Genomic DNA, 22227 nt, shown 5'->3' on the forward strand with positions numbered 1-22227 from the left:
TCCCTTTCTAAAGTTTTTCCTTTAAACTGTTTTTAATTTACTTACTTTCTCATATTAAATATCTACTGTTTTATCATCAGAAAAACATGCATGTGTATCTGTCATACAGATACTTCTATGAATTATAAATACAAATATCTATGTATAATAATGTTTATCTCGGCAATATTTAAAATAGAAAGTAATCAGAAACAACTGTCTTACAAAGAAAGGTTTGGATAAATAAATTACAGTACTTCCATTGGATGTCTCTTAAAAATATGTTTCACAGGAATTTTTAATAACCAGAAAAAAATGCTGATAACATAAAATTTGATTAAAATACAGAACATGGAATTGCATTGGTTATGAGTCTTCTTTTTTAAAAATAAATGCATAACTATATGTAAGTAGAAATCATACACTGCATTATAAAAAAGGCTGGTAAGAAGCAACAAATGTTAAAGTGATTATCTCTCGATGATGCATTGTCAATGGTTTTATTTTTTTCTTAACACCATTCTGTTTTCCAAATTCACTACATAGTGAGTTTAGAAAGTGTGATATACATACAAGAATATCCAAAGGAGAAGGGGGAAGAAGGAGAGGAAATTTAAAAATAAAGCAGCCATCTGTCCCACTGCTTTGAATTAGTTTTAATTACAGAATTTTATTCATTTTAAAATTTCAAATGACATTAGAGAAATTATTTTATCTATCACATAAAGGTATAGGTTTTTTTAAGAAACTGAGAAGCATTGCTCCAAAATGTATACTTTTAATTTAAAATGTTATATTTTTTAATAAAGTTTAAAGTGTTAAGAGTTCTATTTTAAGTGAATATAGTTAGTAAAAATGCAATCTACTTGTAGCACTTCTGAAAATTATATTGACTATTATATCAGGAATAAATATGCCTTTATATTTTACTCATAAGGAGCACCCACCATACCAATAAAATTAATTTAATTAATTGTTCTTTTCTCCTCTAAAAATATTATGTAGCATCATTACAAGTTAAATAGGGAAATCACTAGGTTTCTTTACTTATTTTAATAATACTTTGAATGAGTTTCAATTAAGGTAATTTTTAAAGTTAATTGAAAGTTTAAGGTTAACATATTTCTGAGAAATATCACATTCCATAGTTAGTAGTTTAAAATCACAAAAGGATGTGAAATAGACTGCATCAAGAATATTCCTATCACTATTCACATAAACAATATACTCGCTGAACTTTCAGTCAAAATATACATATTTAAAAGAATAAACACTTAAAAATTAGTTACTTAAGCCATTTAAAAATCTTAGAAAAGTGTTTATAACTAAACCAGGTATTATGAAACTTAGTCTTCCTACAATTATTGCATTAAATAAATGAATCTGACTAAAGCTTTTTTTCATTCATGTGAAGTAATTCTAGAGTACACAATATCCTATTTTCCACATAAATAATGACAATTGGGAACAACCTCTTCAACTGTTGAAAGCTTTAATTTTCAGAAATGTCCCCTTAAATAGCATTATCATATTCATGCTTTTAACAACTTAGAGGATTTAAATGAAATGGATGATACAGCATTTCATGTCTCAGTTGTTAAAAGTTTTTCAATCTTTCCAACAAATGATTGAGACCTTGGAGATTTTGTAACTTGTCACACATATGTTTCTTCTCAAGCCCCAGTGTAAGTTTTTGTGTATGCCAGAAAAAAATTCTTTTCTTTTACACAATAAGATTGCCATTATAACATTAATACTTGAAACTTGATCTTTCAATTTTAAAATGCTGATATTAAGTTCATACAAGTATGTCATTTTCCACAGGCATAATGTTCCAGGCATCTTACAAATAATCCTTAGTTTTGTATATATTAAAGTACTAAACACAAAAACATTGAATGAGGCTATATTTTTAAGATTTTTGTGGGTACAACTCAAGAGTTTTTTTTAAAACGGTCTCATGAGACAAATAGTAGGGAAAACCAGTGAAACAAAACACTAGTTCTTCGAAACAGTCAATAAAGCTAATAAACCTCTAGAGTTAGACTGACAAAGAAAAAAGAGAAGAAATTATCATTAGCAGGAATTAATTAGGAGCCATCAATACAGACCCTGCAGAAATCAAAAGGATAGTAAGAGAATATTACAAACAACCCTGCACATACATTTAGCAACTTAGAAGAAATGGACCAATTCCTAAAAAGCACAAACTATCACAACTCACTCAAGATAAAAGAGGTAATTTGAATAGCCCTAAAACTATTCAAGAAATTAAATTTCTAGCTGGGCGCATTGGCTCACACCTGCAATCCCAGCACTTTGGGAAGCCAAGGTGGGCAGATCACTTGAGGTCAGGAGTTCGAGACCAGCCTGGCCAACATGGTGAAACCCCATCTCTACTAAAAATACAAAAATTAGCCAGGCCTGGTGGCACGCACCTGTAGTGCTTGGCGGTCTGAGGTAGGGGAATCACGTGAACCTGAGAGGTGGAGGTTGCAGTGGGCCACAATCACACCACTGCACTCCAACTTGGGTAACAGAGCAAGACTCCATCTCAAAAAAAAAAAAAAAAAAAAAAAAAATTACATTTCTAGTTTAAAAGACTATCAAGAAAGGAAATCTCCAGATTCAGATGGTTTCATTGCAGAATTCTACCAAAGTTTAAGAATTAACACCAATGCTACACAAGTGCTTCCAGCAAATAAAAGGAGGGAACACTTCCCAACTCATTTCATGAAGTAATACCATGATACCAAAATCAGATACAGTACCAAACAAACAAACAAAAAAGACAACTACAGACCAGTATCCCTCTTTAGTAGAAATGAAAAAATTATTAACAAAATATTAGCAATTTATACACAATGACCAAGCGGGGTTTATTCCACATTTTTTTTTTTTTAAATAAATAAATCCCACTTGGGATTTGTTTATCCCAAGTGGGGTTTATTCCAAATAAAAAAGGTTCATTCAGTGTTCAAAAATCAATCAATATAATATACCATATTATGGTAAAGAAGAAAAATTACACAATCAGATGTCGCCATCGGAGTATACATAATAAACCTTTAGTTCCATTCAATTTGGATGAAATCAATTATTACACTTTAAAGAACTTGTCTATACAAGAGTAACTCTTTTTCACCAACAAAAGCTTGACCTATTTCAAATGTTGCATAATATCTGAATTTTGAGAACTACAGAAAACAAGACACTGAAACATTTTTTAAAAGTTGATCATTTTTTTAAAAAAAATTCTTTTCCACAGTCAAGATGCCTACATGCCATCTCAATTGGGAAAGAAAATTGTCTTACCATAATTAAACTGACTGTTGGACTTTTCACAGTTAATGATGTTAAACCTGTAAGCAACACCTGGCCGCATTCCACTGACTTCAAAGTAAAACCACTGATGATAATGATTGCTGTTTATGTCTGAGTTCAGAATAAGATCATATTCATTTCTGAAAATAGAAGACAAAGAAATCTGATGAAAATTAGGAAATATCTGTGCACATACAAAATGAGAAAATCTTAAGTGACTTACTTTCTAATTTGAATTACTTTGCGCAGATTCCCAGACTCAAATTTGGAGTTAAATTTCAAAATATCTCCCTCTTCTGGAATGGTGTAACTAAATAAAAGTTTTAAAGTAAATGTATTAAAATACATTGCATTTAAACAGATGAGCAAAAAGTAAATAAAATTATAATTAAAAATACATCACTACTGCCATATCACCTTCCTCATTATTTTTAAGCTAAAGCACAAAACAAGCACAATCAATACATTAAATGTGGATAAGATTTATGGACAAAACTTATAATTAGAGATTTGTTCTTATGTTTATACTGATATAGTAAGAACTCTTGCCTCACTGAATACATGTCATTTCTAAAATACTTATTTTTATACAAAAAAGAACATTTTTAAAACTGCTATGACCTGTACTGAGCAGCAATAATTCTCATAAACGATGCAGTTCTCTGAAGAAAATATTATTTTCAATTTGAAGAGCCAAATCACCTATTATCTTATTTAATTAGCATCAAGAAGCACACGTATTATCCTCATTTTATATATTGATTATTAAATAAGCATTTACCATGTATCTACTAGGTGCCAGATACTGTTTGAGACATATGTCTGCTTGGTTCCCTGACTGAATGCAAACTCTTGCTCTTCTGGAGCCTACTCTCTAATAAGAGAAGACTAGGACTCTAAGATGCTCAATAATTCTGTCCAAAATAGCACTGGTATGCCACACTCAGGGTTCCTGAGTTTCTGTTTCTACCACTTCTGCCTGTCTTATCTGACAAAGAATTATCAATGTTGAAGTAATTAAATAAATAAGGTATATGTTTCCTCTTTTTTATAACAGTATTATTTCAAATTTAGTCATTAGCTTTGCTACAGCTTATACTCTTATCTAACAAAACTTAAAAAAAAAAAAAAAAAAAAGTGTTTTAGCCAGGCACAGTGGCTCACGCTTGTAATCCCGGCACTTTGGGAGGCCGAGGTGGTCAGATGACCTGGGGTCAGGAGTTCGAGACCATCCTGGCCAACATGGCAAAACTCCGTCTCTACTAAAAATACAAAAAAATTAGCCAGGCGTGGTGGCATGTGTCTGTAGTCCCAGCTGCTCAGGAGGCTGAGGCAGGAGACTCGCTTAAGCCCAAGAGGCAGAGGTTACAGTGGGCTGAGATTGCACCACAGAACTCCAGCCTAGGAGACAGAGTGCATGGGACTCCATCTTAAAAAAAAAAAAAAAAAAAAGTGTTTTTTTCCTCCACGTATGATTGGCAAGATGTGAAATTTTCCAAAAATATTAGTATGTTGAGGAAGAGAAGAAAGCCATTGAGGGGTAATTGAATTTCTCATATGAGAAGGCAGATGACTAAATAATAGTCAAACTCAATATTTGTAATTTTCATTTATTTACTTATATTTAAATCCTAAAATGTGATGATATCAGTGACAATCCTAAATAGTAAATGACTAACACATCAAGGATCACAAAAAAATGCATTCCAAAGATGGAGCAGGCAACCTAAATGACTGAGCCGATTATAAGCAGTGAGAGACAACAGGGTGTGGTGGGGACTGTGGAGAAGGATCAAGCAGATGCTCCTTCGAAAGAGATGGTAATTTGTTATCCTAATGAAATGAAGGCTCAGTATTGCAAGACAAGCCAGCATTTCATGTAAAATATCCACTCTCCTAAGTGAAAGTAATTTCAGTTTTTTAAAAATACAACATCATTGTGTAACCTTTACCTCAAGCCCATTAAAAATCTACCTAAAAGCAAATAAAATCTCGTGATAGAGTTAAGTAGGTAAACATGATTTACCATTACCATTACATCCCAAATGATGAAAACCTAATTAAGTCACAACTAGTTATAAATTAACTATATTTTTTATTATTTTAAAAACTACCAACATTTTTCACAGAATTTTTATCTTTTAGAAATAATACTAAAATTTTATAGAAAAACTTAAAACTAATAAAAGTTTATTAAAATCAAGACTTACTTTGGGTTATCTAAGTCATATACCACACGATCTATGATATCACTCTGATGTATTAGCCTTTCAATATCTTGAGCAATTTTTGTCCTGAAATCATAAAGGTTTAACCAAAATATATTATTATACACTAATGTACAACTTTCTCCAAAATAAATTTTGAAAGAAAAAAGTGTATGATAAAAATTTCTTAAAATAAAAATGATCATTCCTCTATCTATATATTTTGCATACAAAAAAATTAGCAATACGTAACAAGACAAAAATCAGTATCAGAATTTGAGTTCTAGAAAATATCCACATAGAATACAGCCACAAGTCCAATCATTTAAAAAAAAAAACCTTGAATGTCTATTATGCCTTTCTACACAGAAATGGTGTGGTTTCACTATCTAACCCTTGGGCAAATAATTCTGTATACATAATAGCAGCACTACGAGAAGGCAGAAAGATGTGAAAAGCCAGAGATTATATAAGAAGAATTTTTTTAAACCCACCTGGCTGGAACTTAGCTAAAATGCAATTGGCAGTCAGCCTGCATGTTCTGTAGAATCTCTCCTCTCTTTTGTGGTGGGAAAGGAAAGGAAGAGGGAAGGGAAACACCTGTTTGAGGGAGCAAAGGATGATTCCCTGAGTACGCAAAATTCTCTAGACTTGATCTCTCCCTGAATCAGTCCAACAAAATAAAAATTCCTACAATCCTTGCCACTGTCCTAGAAGACTAAGTCACCCATAGAACCCACAATCTTTACCCCATCAATATTTAAGCAAAGGAAGACAATAATCACCAAACTGTGTCAACACAGGTGACACTAAAATATAGCCAAAACAGAACAGATTTGGTTCCTAAAGCCTGACTGCCTGGAACTCCACAAAGTCCCGCTAGTGTTAATACATAGCTACTTCTCATGTAAAACTTATTCTTAAAGAGGAAGGTGATTATATGCACTGATTTAAATTTCAAGTTTGTTCCTTTCAGCTAAAGATAAGTAATGCAGATTAGAACTGTGGCTTATAGATTTATTGAGAGCAGGGTGAGAAAGTGTACCAAAATAGTTTATAACAAAATCTCAAGAATCCATTAAACACTGACAGTCTTAAACTTCAGGCAAATCTGAAACTAGTCTCCTGCACGAAGATACTTTTCCACAATAAAAGGATATTAACTCTCATATAGTTTAGAAATATATGTAACAATATCACAGTATAACCTTAAATTTAAAATAAGCCAAGAACCTACCCTAATTGAAAAATTAAAAATTACCAGGAAAATATCAGAAGGTATGATAGTTAAGCATATAAACAAAGGATACTAAAAAAAAGTATAATGCTAAAACTAATCTTAATCTACTAAACAGTTAAGAATAATTTACTTTTAATTTTATTCTATAAAAAATAACTCATTACTGACATAGTAGTCTATCAGGAAAAAAAGATCTACTATCAAAAAATTAAGCTACACATTCTTGATGTAAGTTTGTCATAACTTTAAAATGCCAATTATAAAGAAACAAGCTTTTTTAAAAGCTATCAATTATAGTAACACATAAATAAATTCAGAATTTACATCAACCAGATGGTCAATAGTGAAGGATATGGCACTTTCACATACTCAAAATATACCACATGAAAATTTAAGTGGTCAAGTATGGGTGAATGACTAAATATATCTATTTGTCAGAATAATTTATTTAATTAATAAGGTTGATATATGCCACAAATATGTAAAAATTAATATTCACAAAGGTTTGGTTTTTGTGTTTTTAGCAAAATGTTATGAGAAGCTAGTTTTAACAGCTCAGTTCCACAGTGATGTTCCATAACGCAAAACAGGGTCAAAGAGCTCGGGCCCGACAGGGGCCAGCAGGTACGAGAACTGAGTGAGGCTGATGGGCAGGAACTGTGGAAAACTGAGGACACAGCTTCTGTCTAAAAACGAGCTGACTGCTGCTAGGCAGGAAACAGAGGTAAAGGTTGTTGACAACCTTCAAGAAACACCAGAAACTTGGACTTGTTTGGGAGATGTGGAATCTCCCAAATTTTAAAGGCTGGCAATTGGTTTAAAAAAAAAAAAAAAATGCCACTCTGCAAGTTAAGCCAAATCATGTGCAAGTTGAAAATGGCCTATATACCTGTTTGTAAACCTCTAACACTGTATTTTGGGGGACATAATTGCCCATTTATATTAGACTAGATCTAAAATACTTGAGGGAAATCTTTGCCCTGCCCTAAGCCCTCTTCAATAAAGAGGAGAGGCAGGGAATGGTGGCTTGTGCCTGTAATCTCAGCACTCTGGGAGGCCAAGGCAGGAGGATCACGAGGTCAGGAGTTCGAGACCAGCCTGGCTAACATAGTGAAACCCCATCTCTACTAAAAAATACAAAAATTAGCTGGGTGTGGTGGCGGGCACCTGTAATCCCAGCTACTCAAGAGGCTGAGGCAGGAGAATTGCTTGAACCCAATAGGCAGAGGTTGCAGTGAGCTGAGATTGCACCACTGCACTCCAGCCTGGGTGACAGAGCGAGACTTTGTCTCAAAAAAAAAAAAAGGAGGGGAAACAGCCTTTTATTCAGACATGTATTTGTGTTAAGCAGATCAACTTTTATAAAAGAATGACAACTCTTCCTTCCTTTACCCCAGCCACCTATTGAAATACATGGCTTTCCAGTCAAAACAACAAATAGTCTAGGTACTCTCAGGGACTATAACCTCAAACTTACTGCCATTCAACATTTATCAAAGACTTGGCATGGAAAGAAATAATTTATGCAGGACTATCTAGAAAATATATAGCCTATTCAGTCCATACTCAAAAACATATGTGATATGTGGCCACCAGCAAAATTGTACTTTGTTAGGTTTTCAACCACAGAACAACACTACAAGAAATAATTTAGTAAATCTCATTGCTATATATATTGTAAGAACATTATGGGAAATGTTCATCACATTAACAGTGTGCTCTGAGGTTCCATATTATCTGTATCTGCTAGAAAGAAGATTCAAGATCATCTTCTTTACAGAGAGTGTAACATATATATGTGATCAGTACATAGATACAATCAACAGGATAGGCTCATGATATAGACCAGGGTTTGACTCTTGGCTCTGCCATTTACCAAAGGTATAACTCAACAACCCTGAGCTTCAACCTACTCTTCTCTAAAATAAGAAAATAATAGCACCTTCCTCATAGAGCTGCTATAGTATTAAACAGCACACTTTATATGCATATATACACTGCATATAAAATGCTTGTTACTAAATTGTGTGTCTGGCCCACAAAATGCCTAAAATGCCTTTAATAAAAGCTGTCTGCTGCTTTTGCTCCTACCAATACTTCTTCCACTATTGCCTCAATTCCAGAAGTACCTGTGTTTTCCAAGCCATTCTAAACTTCATATAAGAAATCCAGGGTTTTGTTTTCTTTATTTTGCCTTTGCCACAATTCTTTATCTACTTTTTAATTTAAAATTTCTGAAAAGGTAATATGCTGGCATTACACAAAATCAAGTATGATATAAAAGCAAAAAATGAAAAGTCTCACTTATTAACACAACCTGTATCTTCCATCCACATAATCAGGGAACTACTTTTATTACTTTTCTTCCAGATTTTACTTGATGAAAACATAAATGTAGATTGCTTTTCCCTCTTTCTGATACAAGGTCTAAAATGTCATAAAACAAGCACCTTGTTTATTTCATTTTATAATACATCTTACAGCTCTATCAGGGTATAGACAGCTTTTTGTTTTTCCAACCACTGCACATTATTCATAAAAAGTTTATACCATAATTTATTTAACCTAGTCCCTGACAAATAGGCACTTGAGTTGTATCCAATCTCAAAACAATACTGCAATGAAAAACTTTGAATGCCACTTCAGATGTATGCAAACTATGTGTGCACACAGACGTGTGAGATTTATGAAATAAACATATCTCACAAATTCCCAGATGTGGGACTGACATGTCAAAGGAAACATGCACATTAATCTTGATAAAATCTGTCAGATCGCCCTCTACCAGTGGTATTCTCAATTGACATTACCTCAGTTGAGATTCTCTCATACATTAATTCTCTCAATGAGAGAGGCTGTTTTTCCATAACCTCATCAATAGAATGTGATGCTCAATTAGATTTTAGCCAATTTGATATGTGGAAAATGATATCTCTGTACATCTTAATTTACATTTCTCTCATTTGGAGTTAAGTTAACCATGCTTTTGTGGTTGTCACCGTTTCCTTTCCCTTATTTTTCATTTTATTTTCATAAGCGTATTTTTAAAAAATACCTTGAATGTCTTTTAAAACAGGCATTACATATTATATAAAATTGTAATTTATAATAAAACATTTTTAAAAATACAGGGGTTTTTTTTTTTGCCAGGCACGGTGGCTCACACAGGTAATCCCAGCACTCTGGGAGGCCGAGGTGGGCAGAACACGAGGGAAGGAGATGGAGACCATCCTGGCTAACACAGTGAAACCCCGTCTCTACTAAAAATACAAAAAATTAGCCAGACATGGTGGCACGTGCCTGTAATCCCAGCTACTTGGGAGGCTGAGGCAAGAGAATCACTTGAACCTGGGAGGCAGAGGTTGCAGTGAGCCGAGATCGTGCCACTACACTCCAGCCTGGGTGACACAGCCAGACCCTGTCTCAAAAAAAAAAAAACTAGTTTTTTTTTTTGGGGGGGATATATGAAAAAACAATGGAAAGAAAACAAATCAAAATGTTGATAATGGTTATCTCTGCAGGATGGGACAAAAAGTGATCTCATCCTACTCTCTAATGTTATGGACTATAAAAACAGGAAAAAATGCACCAAAAATGCGAAGCATACTTTAAAATAAGAGATGAATTTAATTTTAATTTTAAATCCAACTTAAACCAAAAATATAGGTTTAAGTAATCATCAGTATGTGTTTACAATACAATTTTTTAAATGTTAGTGTGCTATCTATATTGAGATATGAATCTTACTTATAATGGACTGTTTCTCTTTCATTTGGAGGTAGAGATTTTTAACCAAGTTTTATTCTTTAAAACAGTGATTGCTTTATTGTTTTATTCTTCAAAACTGTTTTATTCTTTAAAACTTTTATTCTTTAAAACGTGATTGTTTAAAACTTTCTTTAAAACAGTGATTGCACATAAGAAAACTGTACAGCAGAAATTCAAAATAACAATCAGGATATTTTCACTGAAATAATGTAAAGGAGTCTAATGCTTCCTTTTCTGAAAGTGATAAAACGGTAATTCTTCATTAATTTTGACATCACTCATTTACAATGCATTCAGGTAGGACTGTGCTAAGTTGGCAAATAATTCACAAAATGTCATCATTTGCTCAAAAATAAGATGCAGAAGACTAGGCAAATAAGCAAACCAGAATTATCATCCTCAATGTAATTTTTAAAATAAGCATTTCTGAGTACTTTGGAAATACCTTTAACCTGAACTATATTTGATATTTTATCACAAATATAGAACCATAATGCCTTCAGAGTGGCTACAGGGGTCAGCAAACTTCTCCTACAAAGAGTCAGACAGGCTTTGCAGGCCACATGACAGCCATTCAACTCTGCCATGGTAGCACAAAAACAGTCATAGACAATGCATTAAAAAACAAGGCATGGCTGTGTTCCAACAAAGTGTTATTTGTGGACACGAATATGAATTTCGTATCATTTTCATGTGCCACGAAGCCTTATTTTCCTCTCAATTGTTTTAACCATTTAAACATGTGAAAACCATTTTTAACTCATGGGCTGAACATAACCAGGCAGATTTGGCAGATTTGGGATGGATTTGGCACACAGACCACAGTATGCCAACCCTAACCTAGGTGAATGACTACCAAACTTTTTTTAATATGACCAACAAGAAACACATTTTAAAGATCACAAGCCTACAAAAGAGAAACAGAGAGGTGAATCAAAAGAATTATGAAACAATACTTAGCTGTACTACATGTGACACACTGTCATTTTAATATTGGTTACTAATGAGTATCAACCCAAATTTGACAAACAATGATCTAATCTTTGCTTTTAAAAAGTTGAGAAAATTGTTATCTAGAGAAATAAAGTTATTTATGCGTGCGCACACACACACGCACACACACACACATACACACACACACAGAGTGGGAGAGTTAAGTCTAAAACTTGCTTTTCAGAGAGCATCCTGCCCTGCCCTGACAAGATGTCTCACCACATATATGGTCTCATCCCTCTCATCAAGTCTAACTCAATTATCCAAGCATTTCTGCCATACACATATGTTCTTCCAGTCTCATATTAGTGTTACTTGGAGGAACAAATAATTTTGAAGAGTTTCCTACTCATTATTCAAAAATAATGGGTAAAAAGGTGAAAAGGGAGAGTGGAGGCTTTGGAGTATGCACCTGTGAAGATCCACACTGTACTGCTCACCATAACTCCCATATAAACACTTGAAAAACTCAGTTGACCCCTGAACAACACAGGTTTCAACTGCACAAGTCCACTTATTTGTGGATTTTCCTTCCCCTTTGCCCCTGCTGAGAGAGTAAGACCAACCTATCCTCTTCTTCCTGCTCCTCAGCCAGTTGACAAGGATGAAGACCTCTATGGTGATCTACCTCCACTTAATGATTAATAAACATATTTTCTGTTCCTTATGATTTTCTTCATAACATTTTCTTTTCTCTAACTTGCCTTTATTGCAAGAATACAGTATATAATACAAATAATGTACAAAATAAGTGTGAACTGTTTACATTACTGGTAAGGCTTCCAGCCAACAGTAAGCTATTAGTAGCTAAGTTTTGAGGGAATCAAAAGTTATACTTGAATTTTCGACTGCACAGGGGCTGGTGCCCCAACCTCTGCATTGTTCAAGGGTTAACTATATTTGCAAAGAATATATAAAATTAGGACGGGAAAGGCAATAACTTTCAAATACCAAAGTACTGTTGTCTATTACACAATCTGTAAACATTTTTAAATAAAAATACTTTATTTTTTGTAGTAGTCATGGCTAAGGTGATTAACATTATTGGGGAAGTCCTATACATCTAACTAATATAAATAGAATCATATTGTTTTGTTGAAATATGAAACCTTCATCCCCAACAATGCAATCGTTCTCAGGGCCACAACTCCATAGTGAAATATGGTTATACTCCTGCTGCATGTCAACTATCTAATACCCACAGAAATGTTGGTAAATATGGTAGGAAAATGGAGGGACAAATATGATGAAAGGTGTTCTTTAAAACATAGGGCACACAAATCAGTCAAACTTGGTAAGAGTCACCACCATACAATTATATGATGATGAGCCTAGCAGACAAAGGTTTTAGATTGCTTCAGAATTTATGACTTATTTCTGCAGCAACAAATCAGAACACATCTCCATCAAGGTCGTGAAAATCAATGGGAAAACATCTCTATAGGGAAAGAAATCTTTGAAACTTCTGGAGAGATGTGGATCACTCGATTCTCAAATGCGTTTTGGAGCCAGTCCTGTTTTTCTCATCGCAAATTTTCTAGAAGCAAATACAGGTAACAACAGAGTTGGTTGTTTTTGTTTGTTTGTTTGTTTGTTTTTGAGACGGAGTCTCACCCTGTTGTCCAAGCTGGAGTGTGGTGGCGCGATCTCAGCTCACCGCAACCTCTGCCTCCTGGGTTCAAGTGAGTAGCTGGGACTATAGGTGCCCAAGTAACTGGGACTACAGGCACATGCCACCACACCCAGCTAATTTTTTGTATTTTTAGTAGAGACAGGGTTTTACTGTGTTAGCCAGGGTGGTCTCAATCTCCTGACCTCGTGATCCACCCGCCTCGGCCTCCTAAAGTGCTGGGATTACAGGCGTGAGCCACCGCGCCCAGCCAACCACAGAGTTTTGAATTTCCAGGTTTTTTGTGTTTGTTTCCTTGAGCTGCATCTCCTTTGCACTTTAACTTGCACACCAACATATCTATGTTTAAAACACCTGTACCAACTTTCATCCACCTTTTGATTTCTTATCATGCTACTTACCTCACACTATTAAAAATGTATCTTAAAGCTTTGTTTTGAACTCAGTGGTATATTAGACTGTACACAGGCAGTAAGAATGTCAATTACTTCAGGAAAAAGTCCTACAGATGCCCTAATATATGGAAGAAGCTGGACTCTAATCTGTAGATTACATTTACAGGACAATTCTGAGGTCCATGTTTCAGAAACAAGGTGAGAAAACTAATCATAAATATTAAGACAGAGAAGGTTGGAGAAGAGTCACAGTAACTCCCAGTATGTATAAATTCCTCCATCATCAGAATAGGCTCAGTCAAGGAGAGAGAGGAAGTGAAGCTTGGAACCATGGATAGAACAATATTACCTGAAAGGTCAAGCAAGCCAGGCAAGGACAAAACCCAATATCAGAAAAAGCTGCTCAAAGAGGACAGAGGTCACCAGAGCTAAGGGTAGTAGTCCTCAATCTGCATACAGACATTCACAGAGATACGACAGCTAGTCAAAGTCATCATGCATTTAACTGTAATACATCTATGCTTAATTAAAATGTTAAGTTTCTTTACATATTGATATATACAATCAAGTAAACAGAGTTTAGCAATGGTTATCGAATGTTATTCAGAAGCACTGCTTGGGAGGGATACATCTCCCTTACTAACATAAACAGGTAAAATATCTAAATAAGTATCTTGACCAATGAAAGCTTTCATAATATAAAGTCCATGAGAGGAAATAAGACGGTTCCTTTATAGTTAAAATTAAGGCTGAGAATCAGAGGCTTATATAAAATTATGCCTCTTTTCTATAATCCTTCTTCATTCTAACCTTACCTCAAATATTATAGGCTAGTAAGAGAAAATACTTTCAGTTTGAGGCAATTTAATAACAAAACTTGCTTTCAGGGCTTAAAGAGCACTTAAAATTCAGGAAGTGCCTTCTGTAGTCAAGATGACATCTTTGGAGAGGTAAAGAGCCTAAGAGATGATGCTGAAAAGAAGAAATATCAAGTTGCTGCCTGACTCTGACTCACTCCAGGTGGGTCATTCAGATTCTTCAAAAAGCAGATGCCAAGGCACAATGAAATATACTTCTGTGGGCCTCTCCTAAGGGGAAACTTGGAAGAAAAACAGTGGGACAGAGTTGATCCTCAATCACTGCAATTGTTCTCAGGGTTGCAAGCCCTCATCTCTATCCCCAGGATCAATTTACTTACTTACAGGATTGACTTACTTACTTACTTACTTACTTATTTATTTATTTATTTATGGAGACAGAGTCTTGCTCTGTCACTCAGGCTGGAGTGCACTGGCACTATCTATCTATCTATCTATCTATCTATCTATCTATTTATTTATTGAGACAGAGTCTTGCTCTGTCACCCAGGCTGGAGTGCAGTGGCATGATCATGGCTTACTGCAGCCTCTGCCTCCTGGGTTCAAGCAATGCTCCTCCCTCAGCCTCCTGAATAGTTTGGACTACAGGTGTGTGCCATCACACCCGGCTAATTTTTGTATTTTTAGTAGAGATGGGGTTTCACCATATTGGCCAGACTGGTCTCAAACTCCTGACCTCAAGTGATCCATCCACCTTGGCCTCCCAAAGTGCTGGGATTAGAGGGGTGAGCTACTGCACCCAGGCCCCAGGATCTATTTAAATCCCTCTCACCCTCAGCTATCACCTCTGCAGGTCTTGATAGCTTATCTGATTAAGCAATCCAAACTCTCATTCCTGAGCAGTGTGAGCCCCTGGGAATCATTCTCATTCCAGGCCGGCTGTAACGTGTCCATTCACAGTTAAAATTGAGGAAGGGAGTAGGCAACAGGCCAATCACTGGATTGCATATGTTCTACACATAGTCAACCCACTGCCACTGTGTAAAAACAACCCTACCTCCATTAGCTGATCTGGGTCATTCACTTGTTGTCAAAATGGTATGCTTTTCCCCTCACCTGCTGGTCTTAGACACAAGGAGTCCAGAGTACCCCACTGGCAACCACATCTCGTTGTTACATTGTACCCTGTGGTAAGACTGCACGCACTTTGGGAACGAGGACTTCTAACCCTGCAGAGCCCAGAGGTGGAGGGACAGAAGACAGAAAGTCCCTGGGTGGATACTGGATGCTACACTAAATAGGGCCACTTTTGTTCCCACCTCCTGGTTCCCAGGCTTGTGTATTCTTTCTACAGAACTATGCAAACATTTCTAATTTAGTGTATGTATTGCATCCTGCAAGATGGCAACCCAACCATGCAGAGGATTTCCTTAGTTAGAGCTTTGCATGGGCCTTTTGAAGGCCACTGTAGCACTCCACAAGGCCAGCTGCCTCTGGATGGTGCCATCTGTAACATGGTAGATGTCCTGGCACAGACCCACTCCCACACATCTTTCCCAGGGAAGTAAGTCCCCCATTCTGATGCTATGATGTATGGGATGACGCGTCTGTGGATCAAGGGGCCAACCAGTGGCACTAAACATACACTAATTTGCCAAGTAAAAATAATAAATTATATAAGATGCTACGGGTAAAAAAAAATAAGATGCAGTTATTTTCTCGAAGGAACTTATAGTCTAAAGAGAAGCAAATACAGCAAGTTCTTCCTTGTTTATTACATACTATACTTGTAACAAGGGTATACAATTTTTTTTCAGATACTGATATAAGCCATTATCATAAAACCTTCTCCATAATCACCAAAACCAGTCCAAATGCACCAAAAAAGGTATTTTTATAGACAAATATCCACTCATTGGCAATATTTAATATTATTTGCAATATCTAATCTTACTTGGCAATATTTAATAACCTTATTGATTTTATGAATCCTGTATTTTTATCTATTTCCAATTAAAATGTTTTCCAATTAAAATTGCAAACTTTACAAAATAATACTGTCTATATTGCTTCATTTATAGTCTATTTTTATTTTTTCAATTTTTAGTTTTTGTTAGTACATAGTAGGTGTGTGTATATATATATATATATATTTATGGGGTAAATGAGATATATTGATACAGACATACAATACGTAATAATCACTTCAGGGTAAAAGGGGTATCCCTCACTCCAAGCATTTATCCTTTCTTCCAATTATACTTTTACTTTTTAAATGCACAATAAATTACTGTTGATTGTAGTTGCCCTGTTGTGATTTATAGCCTATTTTTAAATCCTATACTTAACTCAAGTTCAAATGACAAATTACTAAGTTAACAAATATTGCTAAGAATATTTATTCAAAGATTAAATAATCTGTTTTTACATTTTGAGATTCAGTATTAATAGAAAATTTCTAAACTATCCAATGGTCAGGTTTATCATTCTGGCTTCATCTGAATAAGGAACAAGCTCAAGAAATAAAGTAAACCAACAAGGACAATTTCAAAACAAGGCAAAATTTCCAAAGCAGAATTTAAAAATACAGTAACTTATTATAACTCACAGTAATTATTTTCCTAAATGCCCAAAGTAATTTTTTTAAGACTGCCTCATATCTTGACAATAGCCTTATTTAGAAGAGGGAAGAAATATGCAACTCACCTTTGTACACCATAAGGCCTTTCTAAAATAGGCTCTTTGAATGGAGGCGGAATGTGACCAAAATAATCGGGATAAGCCACCTCTGAATATTCTGGGACAGACTTCGTATTTTTCACAATCTCAATATAGAGGTCTGGGTCATGGAGTGTTGGTCCATCAGGTACTTCAACCGATGCTTGTTCTACTGATGAATTTGACTCAGTATCTTCATCATCTTCAGTTTCAACTCCAGTGCAGCAAAGCTTCCCTAGCTGAACTGTTCTTCCCTCAAACAGAACATTTCCACAAGTAGCCATGTGTGGACAAGCTTTAGCACAGGTAAGGACAGTAAGAGGAAGACTGCAGTCCTTCTTCATTTCTGCAGTAAAACCTGGGGCTGTTTGAGAAGGAATATTCTGCAATGTAATTCGGTCCAAGGCCTTTACAATATCATTGTTTAAACCATGGACTGATGAAATAGTTCTATTTTGATCACCTGGCTGCTGTTGTAATGTTCTATCATTATCTTTAATATCTTCTTTTGCTAGATCCATAAAGGTAGACTTCTTTTCACCTTCATCTCCTTTAGAAGATATGTTCTCCTTCATTACAACTTTTCTTAAATTGCCAGAATTCCCAGATGCTTCCTCACCTGCCGTAGGAACAACAATAGGACCACGTACATTTCCCTCAAATACAAAAGGCTTTGGTTCTTTGGAGATTAAATCATAGTCCTTCGAAAATAAAAAAAATGTTTAATCTTTTAACTGTAAATATTAAAACATATTAACAAAACTAATACATTCATGTTATATATTGCTTCAGAAATTTTTGGAAATTTTAAAGATGGACAAAACAGGATATGTTTTCATTTCACTAAAAAGACAAAATTTTTAACCACAACAAAATTCATAATACCTACTTTACTTTTTCTATTATAAAAATAATGCCTACGTTGTCACAGAAATGTGGGAAATCTTAGAATTCTAAACAGAAAAACATAAAGACTCCAAAATCCTATTAGGGACAACAACTAAATTGTTATTCATTAATTCAATAACATTACAGTGTCTGTTTTGTGCAATATTTATGAAGTGTCTATTTTGTGCCAAGCTTTGTCTCAAGCACTTAAGACACTTAAAAAAACAACTCTTCCCTTTTGTAGCTTACATTTGTATAGGGGTAGAAGAGAGGACTGTCAATACAACAAGTAATAAATACGATATATATTTTATATATAGAACATTAGAAGGGTAAAGCGCTACAGAAGAAAAAAAAAAAGGAGGGCGAGGCCGGGCACGGTGGCTCACACCTGTAATCCCAGCACTTTGGGAGGCTGAGGCAGGGAGATTACCTGAGGTCAGGAGCTCAAGACCAGCCTGGCCAACATGGTGAAACCCCGTCTCTACTAAAACTACAAAAATTAGCTGGGCACGGTGGTGGACACCTGTAATCCCAGCTACTCAGGAGGCTGAGGCATGAGAATCGCTTGAACCCAAGGAGGTGGAGGTTGCAGTGAACCGAGATCATGCCACTGCACTCCAGCCTGAGTAACAAAGTGAGACTCTGCCTCAAAAAAAAAAAAGGAGGGCAGGACAGGCAGGACGTAATGTGGATTGGGAGTACCAAGAGAGCAGAGGTAGGTGGCAACTCTAAATGCCATTGGTTAGGGAGCCTCATGAGCAGATGAAATAGAAGCAAAGATGGTGAGGGCACCACACAAGGGGCGCATTCCAGGCAGAGAGGACTAGAGCACATAGCTCCCAGAGTGGAAGAATACCTGAGGTGTTCAAAGAACAGCAAGGATGGGATAGCTGGGAAAGAATGGACAAGATGAATGCCATGATGAATGCCAAGCGCTGGAGAGCCTTGCACAGTATAAGAATTTGGGTTTTTACTCTGAATGAGATTGGAAGCCGTGACAGGGAGGGATGCCATGACATGAGTTATTTTTGAAAGATAAGATCCTAGTGCAGGGTTTCTGAATGACAGCAGCAAACATTTTGGGCCACATCATTCTTTTTTGGATGATTTAAACAGATAAATAAGGTGTATATTTAAGTCATTTCCAAAATTTTGCTATTATACAAAACTGCAATAAAAATCTTTTTGCAAAGAATTTTTGCTTTGTTTATAATGATTTCCTAAGCACTGAAATGGAACTGCAGAATCAGATATTATAATCAATTTTAATAATGCAAACTGGCCAGAACACCAAACTCTCCAAAAACACTTGTATTAATGTATATTCCCAGTAACTATACATAAGAGTATCTATTTCAACTGCTCTCTTCTTTGCCAACATTTGATACTATGGTTTTTTAAAAAAAAAATTTCTAATGTCGTAGATAAGAAATACTCTTACTGCTATTTTAATTTGCATTTCTCTGACTACTGGGAAGCAAACACTTTTCTATACATCTGTTAATCAGTCGCAATTCTTCATAGGTAACTTTTTTGTTCCTGGATACAGGGTTTCCTTTTTTTAATGGTATAAATTTTCATGTTAAAAAATTTGTATACACATACATACATGAATCCTCCAGCTAACCCATTTTTTAAAAATATTTTTCTGGATTTGCAATTGATCTTTTAATTTGGGTTAATTTCCTTATATACATTATGGAGTCCAAATTAAGAATCTTCCATTGTGATTTATTCCTTGAATATCCACTGTATACAAAGCAAGGATTCAAAGATGATTCACAGGATCCCCTGTACTACAGCTAAGCCAAGAAGACAGTGGAAGCACTAAGGAGGAAATAGGTAGATCTACCTTAAAAGGGTTAAAGGGGTAGTAAGTTTGCATTAAAAAACACATTTTGTAGGAAACATGGTAGGCTAAGTATCCACCCCACAGAACTACCTACAATTTTTACATATACTAAATATTTACAATTGTTACATATATTAAAATATTTTAAGTTTATCATTAAGTGGATAAGAAAGCAAGGATAAAGGCAAAGTATCAAATGAAGAAGGGATCCCTATGTGACAAGCTAAAGACTGAGGCTACCTTTCACTTTGAAAACACTTGCTAAACCAGGTGACCTTCGGTACAGATTTTCCCATCTCAAAGACGATGAAGGACAGGAGAAAAACCCTGAACTGGCATTAAGGTGATTTTCCTCTCAAAAAGATGAAACTCCAGAACTACATCTTCAATATATAGGTCCTAGAAATACTCCCACCACAAAAGAAAAAAAAAAAAAAAACACATAAAAAGAAAAGCCAACCGTCTTAAATTTTAAACCTTAGCTCCAAGATGGTGAAAAGTATCACTACTCACAAACTGGTATTAAAAGCCGGCCATCAAATCACATGGATTCGCAGCCTGAATTCACGTCATCTCGGTGGTCCAAAACAAAAGCCCTTGAGGATTCAATCTATAATGGTGACTCTCAAAAGCAACAGCTTCTAGAGTTTCCACATAATTTCCACATACAAAATTATAAAGAAGAAAAGAAATGTAAACATACAATTCAACAAGGTAGAAGGAAAAAGAACCAAAAGAAACATTAGATATTGAAAAAGACCTACCAGAATCTCAGACTAAGAAATGACCATATTTAATATGTTCAAAGAAATAAAATATAGAAAACAAGAAAGACTGATTAAATGCATTTTGTAAGGTTTCTTTTTTTTTTTTTTTTGAGAGGGAGTCTTGTTCTGTCTCCACAGTGGTGCAATCTCGGCTCACTGCAAACTCCAACTCCCTGGTTCAAGCAATTCTCTCTGCCTTAGCCTCCCAAGTAGCTAGGATTACAGGCACGCACCACCACACCCAGCTACTTTTTGTATTTTTAGTAGAGACGGGGTTTCATCGTATTGGCCACGGTCTCGATCTCCTGACTTTGTGATCCGCCCGCCTTGGCCTCCCAAAGTGCTGGGATTACAGGCTTGAGCCACCGCGCCCGGCCCCTAGTAGATATTTCTAATGACAGATGAGACAAAGCCAAAAAGAGATTTAGGAAACTGACAGATAGTTCTAATGAAATAACCTGAAGGCAGCATAGAGAGGCAAAGAAAAGGAAAACAGAAAAAAGAGGTTAAAAGACATGAAAGGGAGTAAAAAGGTCTACGTTCAATTAGAATTGCAAAAGAGGGAGGGCGAAAACAAAATGCAGTAACTGAAGAAGAGAATGCAGAGTTTTTCCAAATCTTATAAGAAAACAACTCACAGAATCCAAATACAATAAATCCCAAACAGGATTTTAAAAAAGAAAATCCACACTTAGTCAACATTACTAGGAACTGTAGCATTAAAGCAAAAAAAGTATATGTTAAAAGCCACCAAAAATAGTCTCTTAGAAAATAAAAACATACATTTACCATACATACCACCCAGCAATTTCACTGATAGGTATTCACCCAAGAGAAATGAAAGCATATCTCCCCAAAAAGTTTTTTTTTTTTTTTTTTTTTTAGACAGAGTTTCGCTCTTGTTGCCCAGGCTGGAATGCAATGGCATGATCTCAGCTCACTGCAACCTCCAGCTCCCGGGTTTAAGCGATTCTCCTGCCTCAGCCTCCCGAATAGCTGGGATTACAGGTGTCCATCACCATGACCAGCTAATTTTTTGTATTTCTAGTAGAGATGGGGTTTCACCATGTTGGCCTGACTGGTCTTGAACTCCTGACCTCAGGTGATCCACCCGCTTCAGCCTCTCAAAGTGCTGGGATTACAGGCATGAGCCACCACGCCTGGCCACCCCAAAAAATTTTGTGCACAAAATGTTATCAACTTTACTCATATTAAAGTCCAACGAAGTCTAAAACTTCAGACATTCCAACACTGATCCACAAAGAAATTGTGGTATATTTACACAATAAAATACTATCAAGCAATAAGGAAAGAACCACTGTTATATGCAGCAACATGGGTAAACCTCAAAAACACATGCTCAGCAAAAGAAGCCTGACCCTAAAAAGTAAATGCTGTATGATTCCATTTATAAGAAGTTCTAAGATAGTCAAGACTAGTCACAGTGACAGACAGCAGATCAGCAGTCACCTGCGCAGGAGATGAAGAGACTACAAGGGGCCCAAGGAGACTTTCCAGAATGACAAGAAATATTTCTGTCTCAATGAGTGGTAGTCACATAGGTGTATAAATGTGTCAAAACTCACTGAACTTAAGTGAAACTTACTGTATGTAAATTATAACTCAATAAAGTTGATTTTTTAAA

At 35.5% G+C, this 22227-nt stretch overlaps 1 protein-coding gene across 9 annotated transcripts in view; it reads right to left on the reverse strand.

Annotated features, from left to right (window-relative positions):
- AGTPBP1 (ATP/GTP binding carboxypeptidase 1) overlaps window positions 1-22227 on the reverse strand; it is a 195678-nt gene that overhangs the window by 67622 nt on the left and 105829 nt on the right. For 8 of the 9 annotated variants that reach the window (XM_054502331.1, XM_054502328.2, XM_063649639.1 and 5 more), the window contains 4 exons: window positions 17061-17773; window positions 5514-5597; window positions 3527-3613; window positions 3295-3443 (listed from right to left, as the gene is read on the reverse strand). In XM_054502331.1, coding sequence (XP_054358306.1) covers window positions 3295-3443; window positions 3527-3613; window positions 5514-5597; window positions 17061-17773 — 1033 coding nt within the window. The remainder of the gene's footprint in view (window positions 1-3294; window positions 3444-3526; window positions 3614-5513; window positions 5598-17060; window positions 17774-22227) is intronic. The other variant, XM_063649640.1, reaches the window with a different exon arrangement.

The sequence above is a fragment of the Pongo pygmaeus genome, chromosome 13 (assembly GCF_028885625.2).
Source record: "Pongo pygmaeus isolate AG05252 chromosome 13, NHGRI_mPonPyg2-v2.0_pri, whole genome shotgun sequence".
In the NCBI taxonomy this organism is placed as follows: Eukaryota; Metazoa; Chordata; class Mammalia; order Primates; family Hominidae; genus Pongo; species Pongo pygmaeus.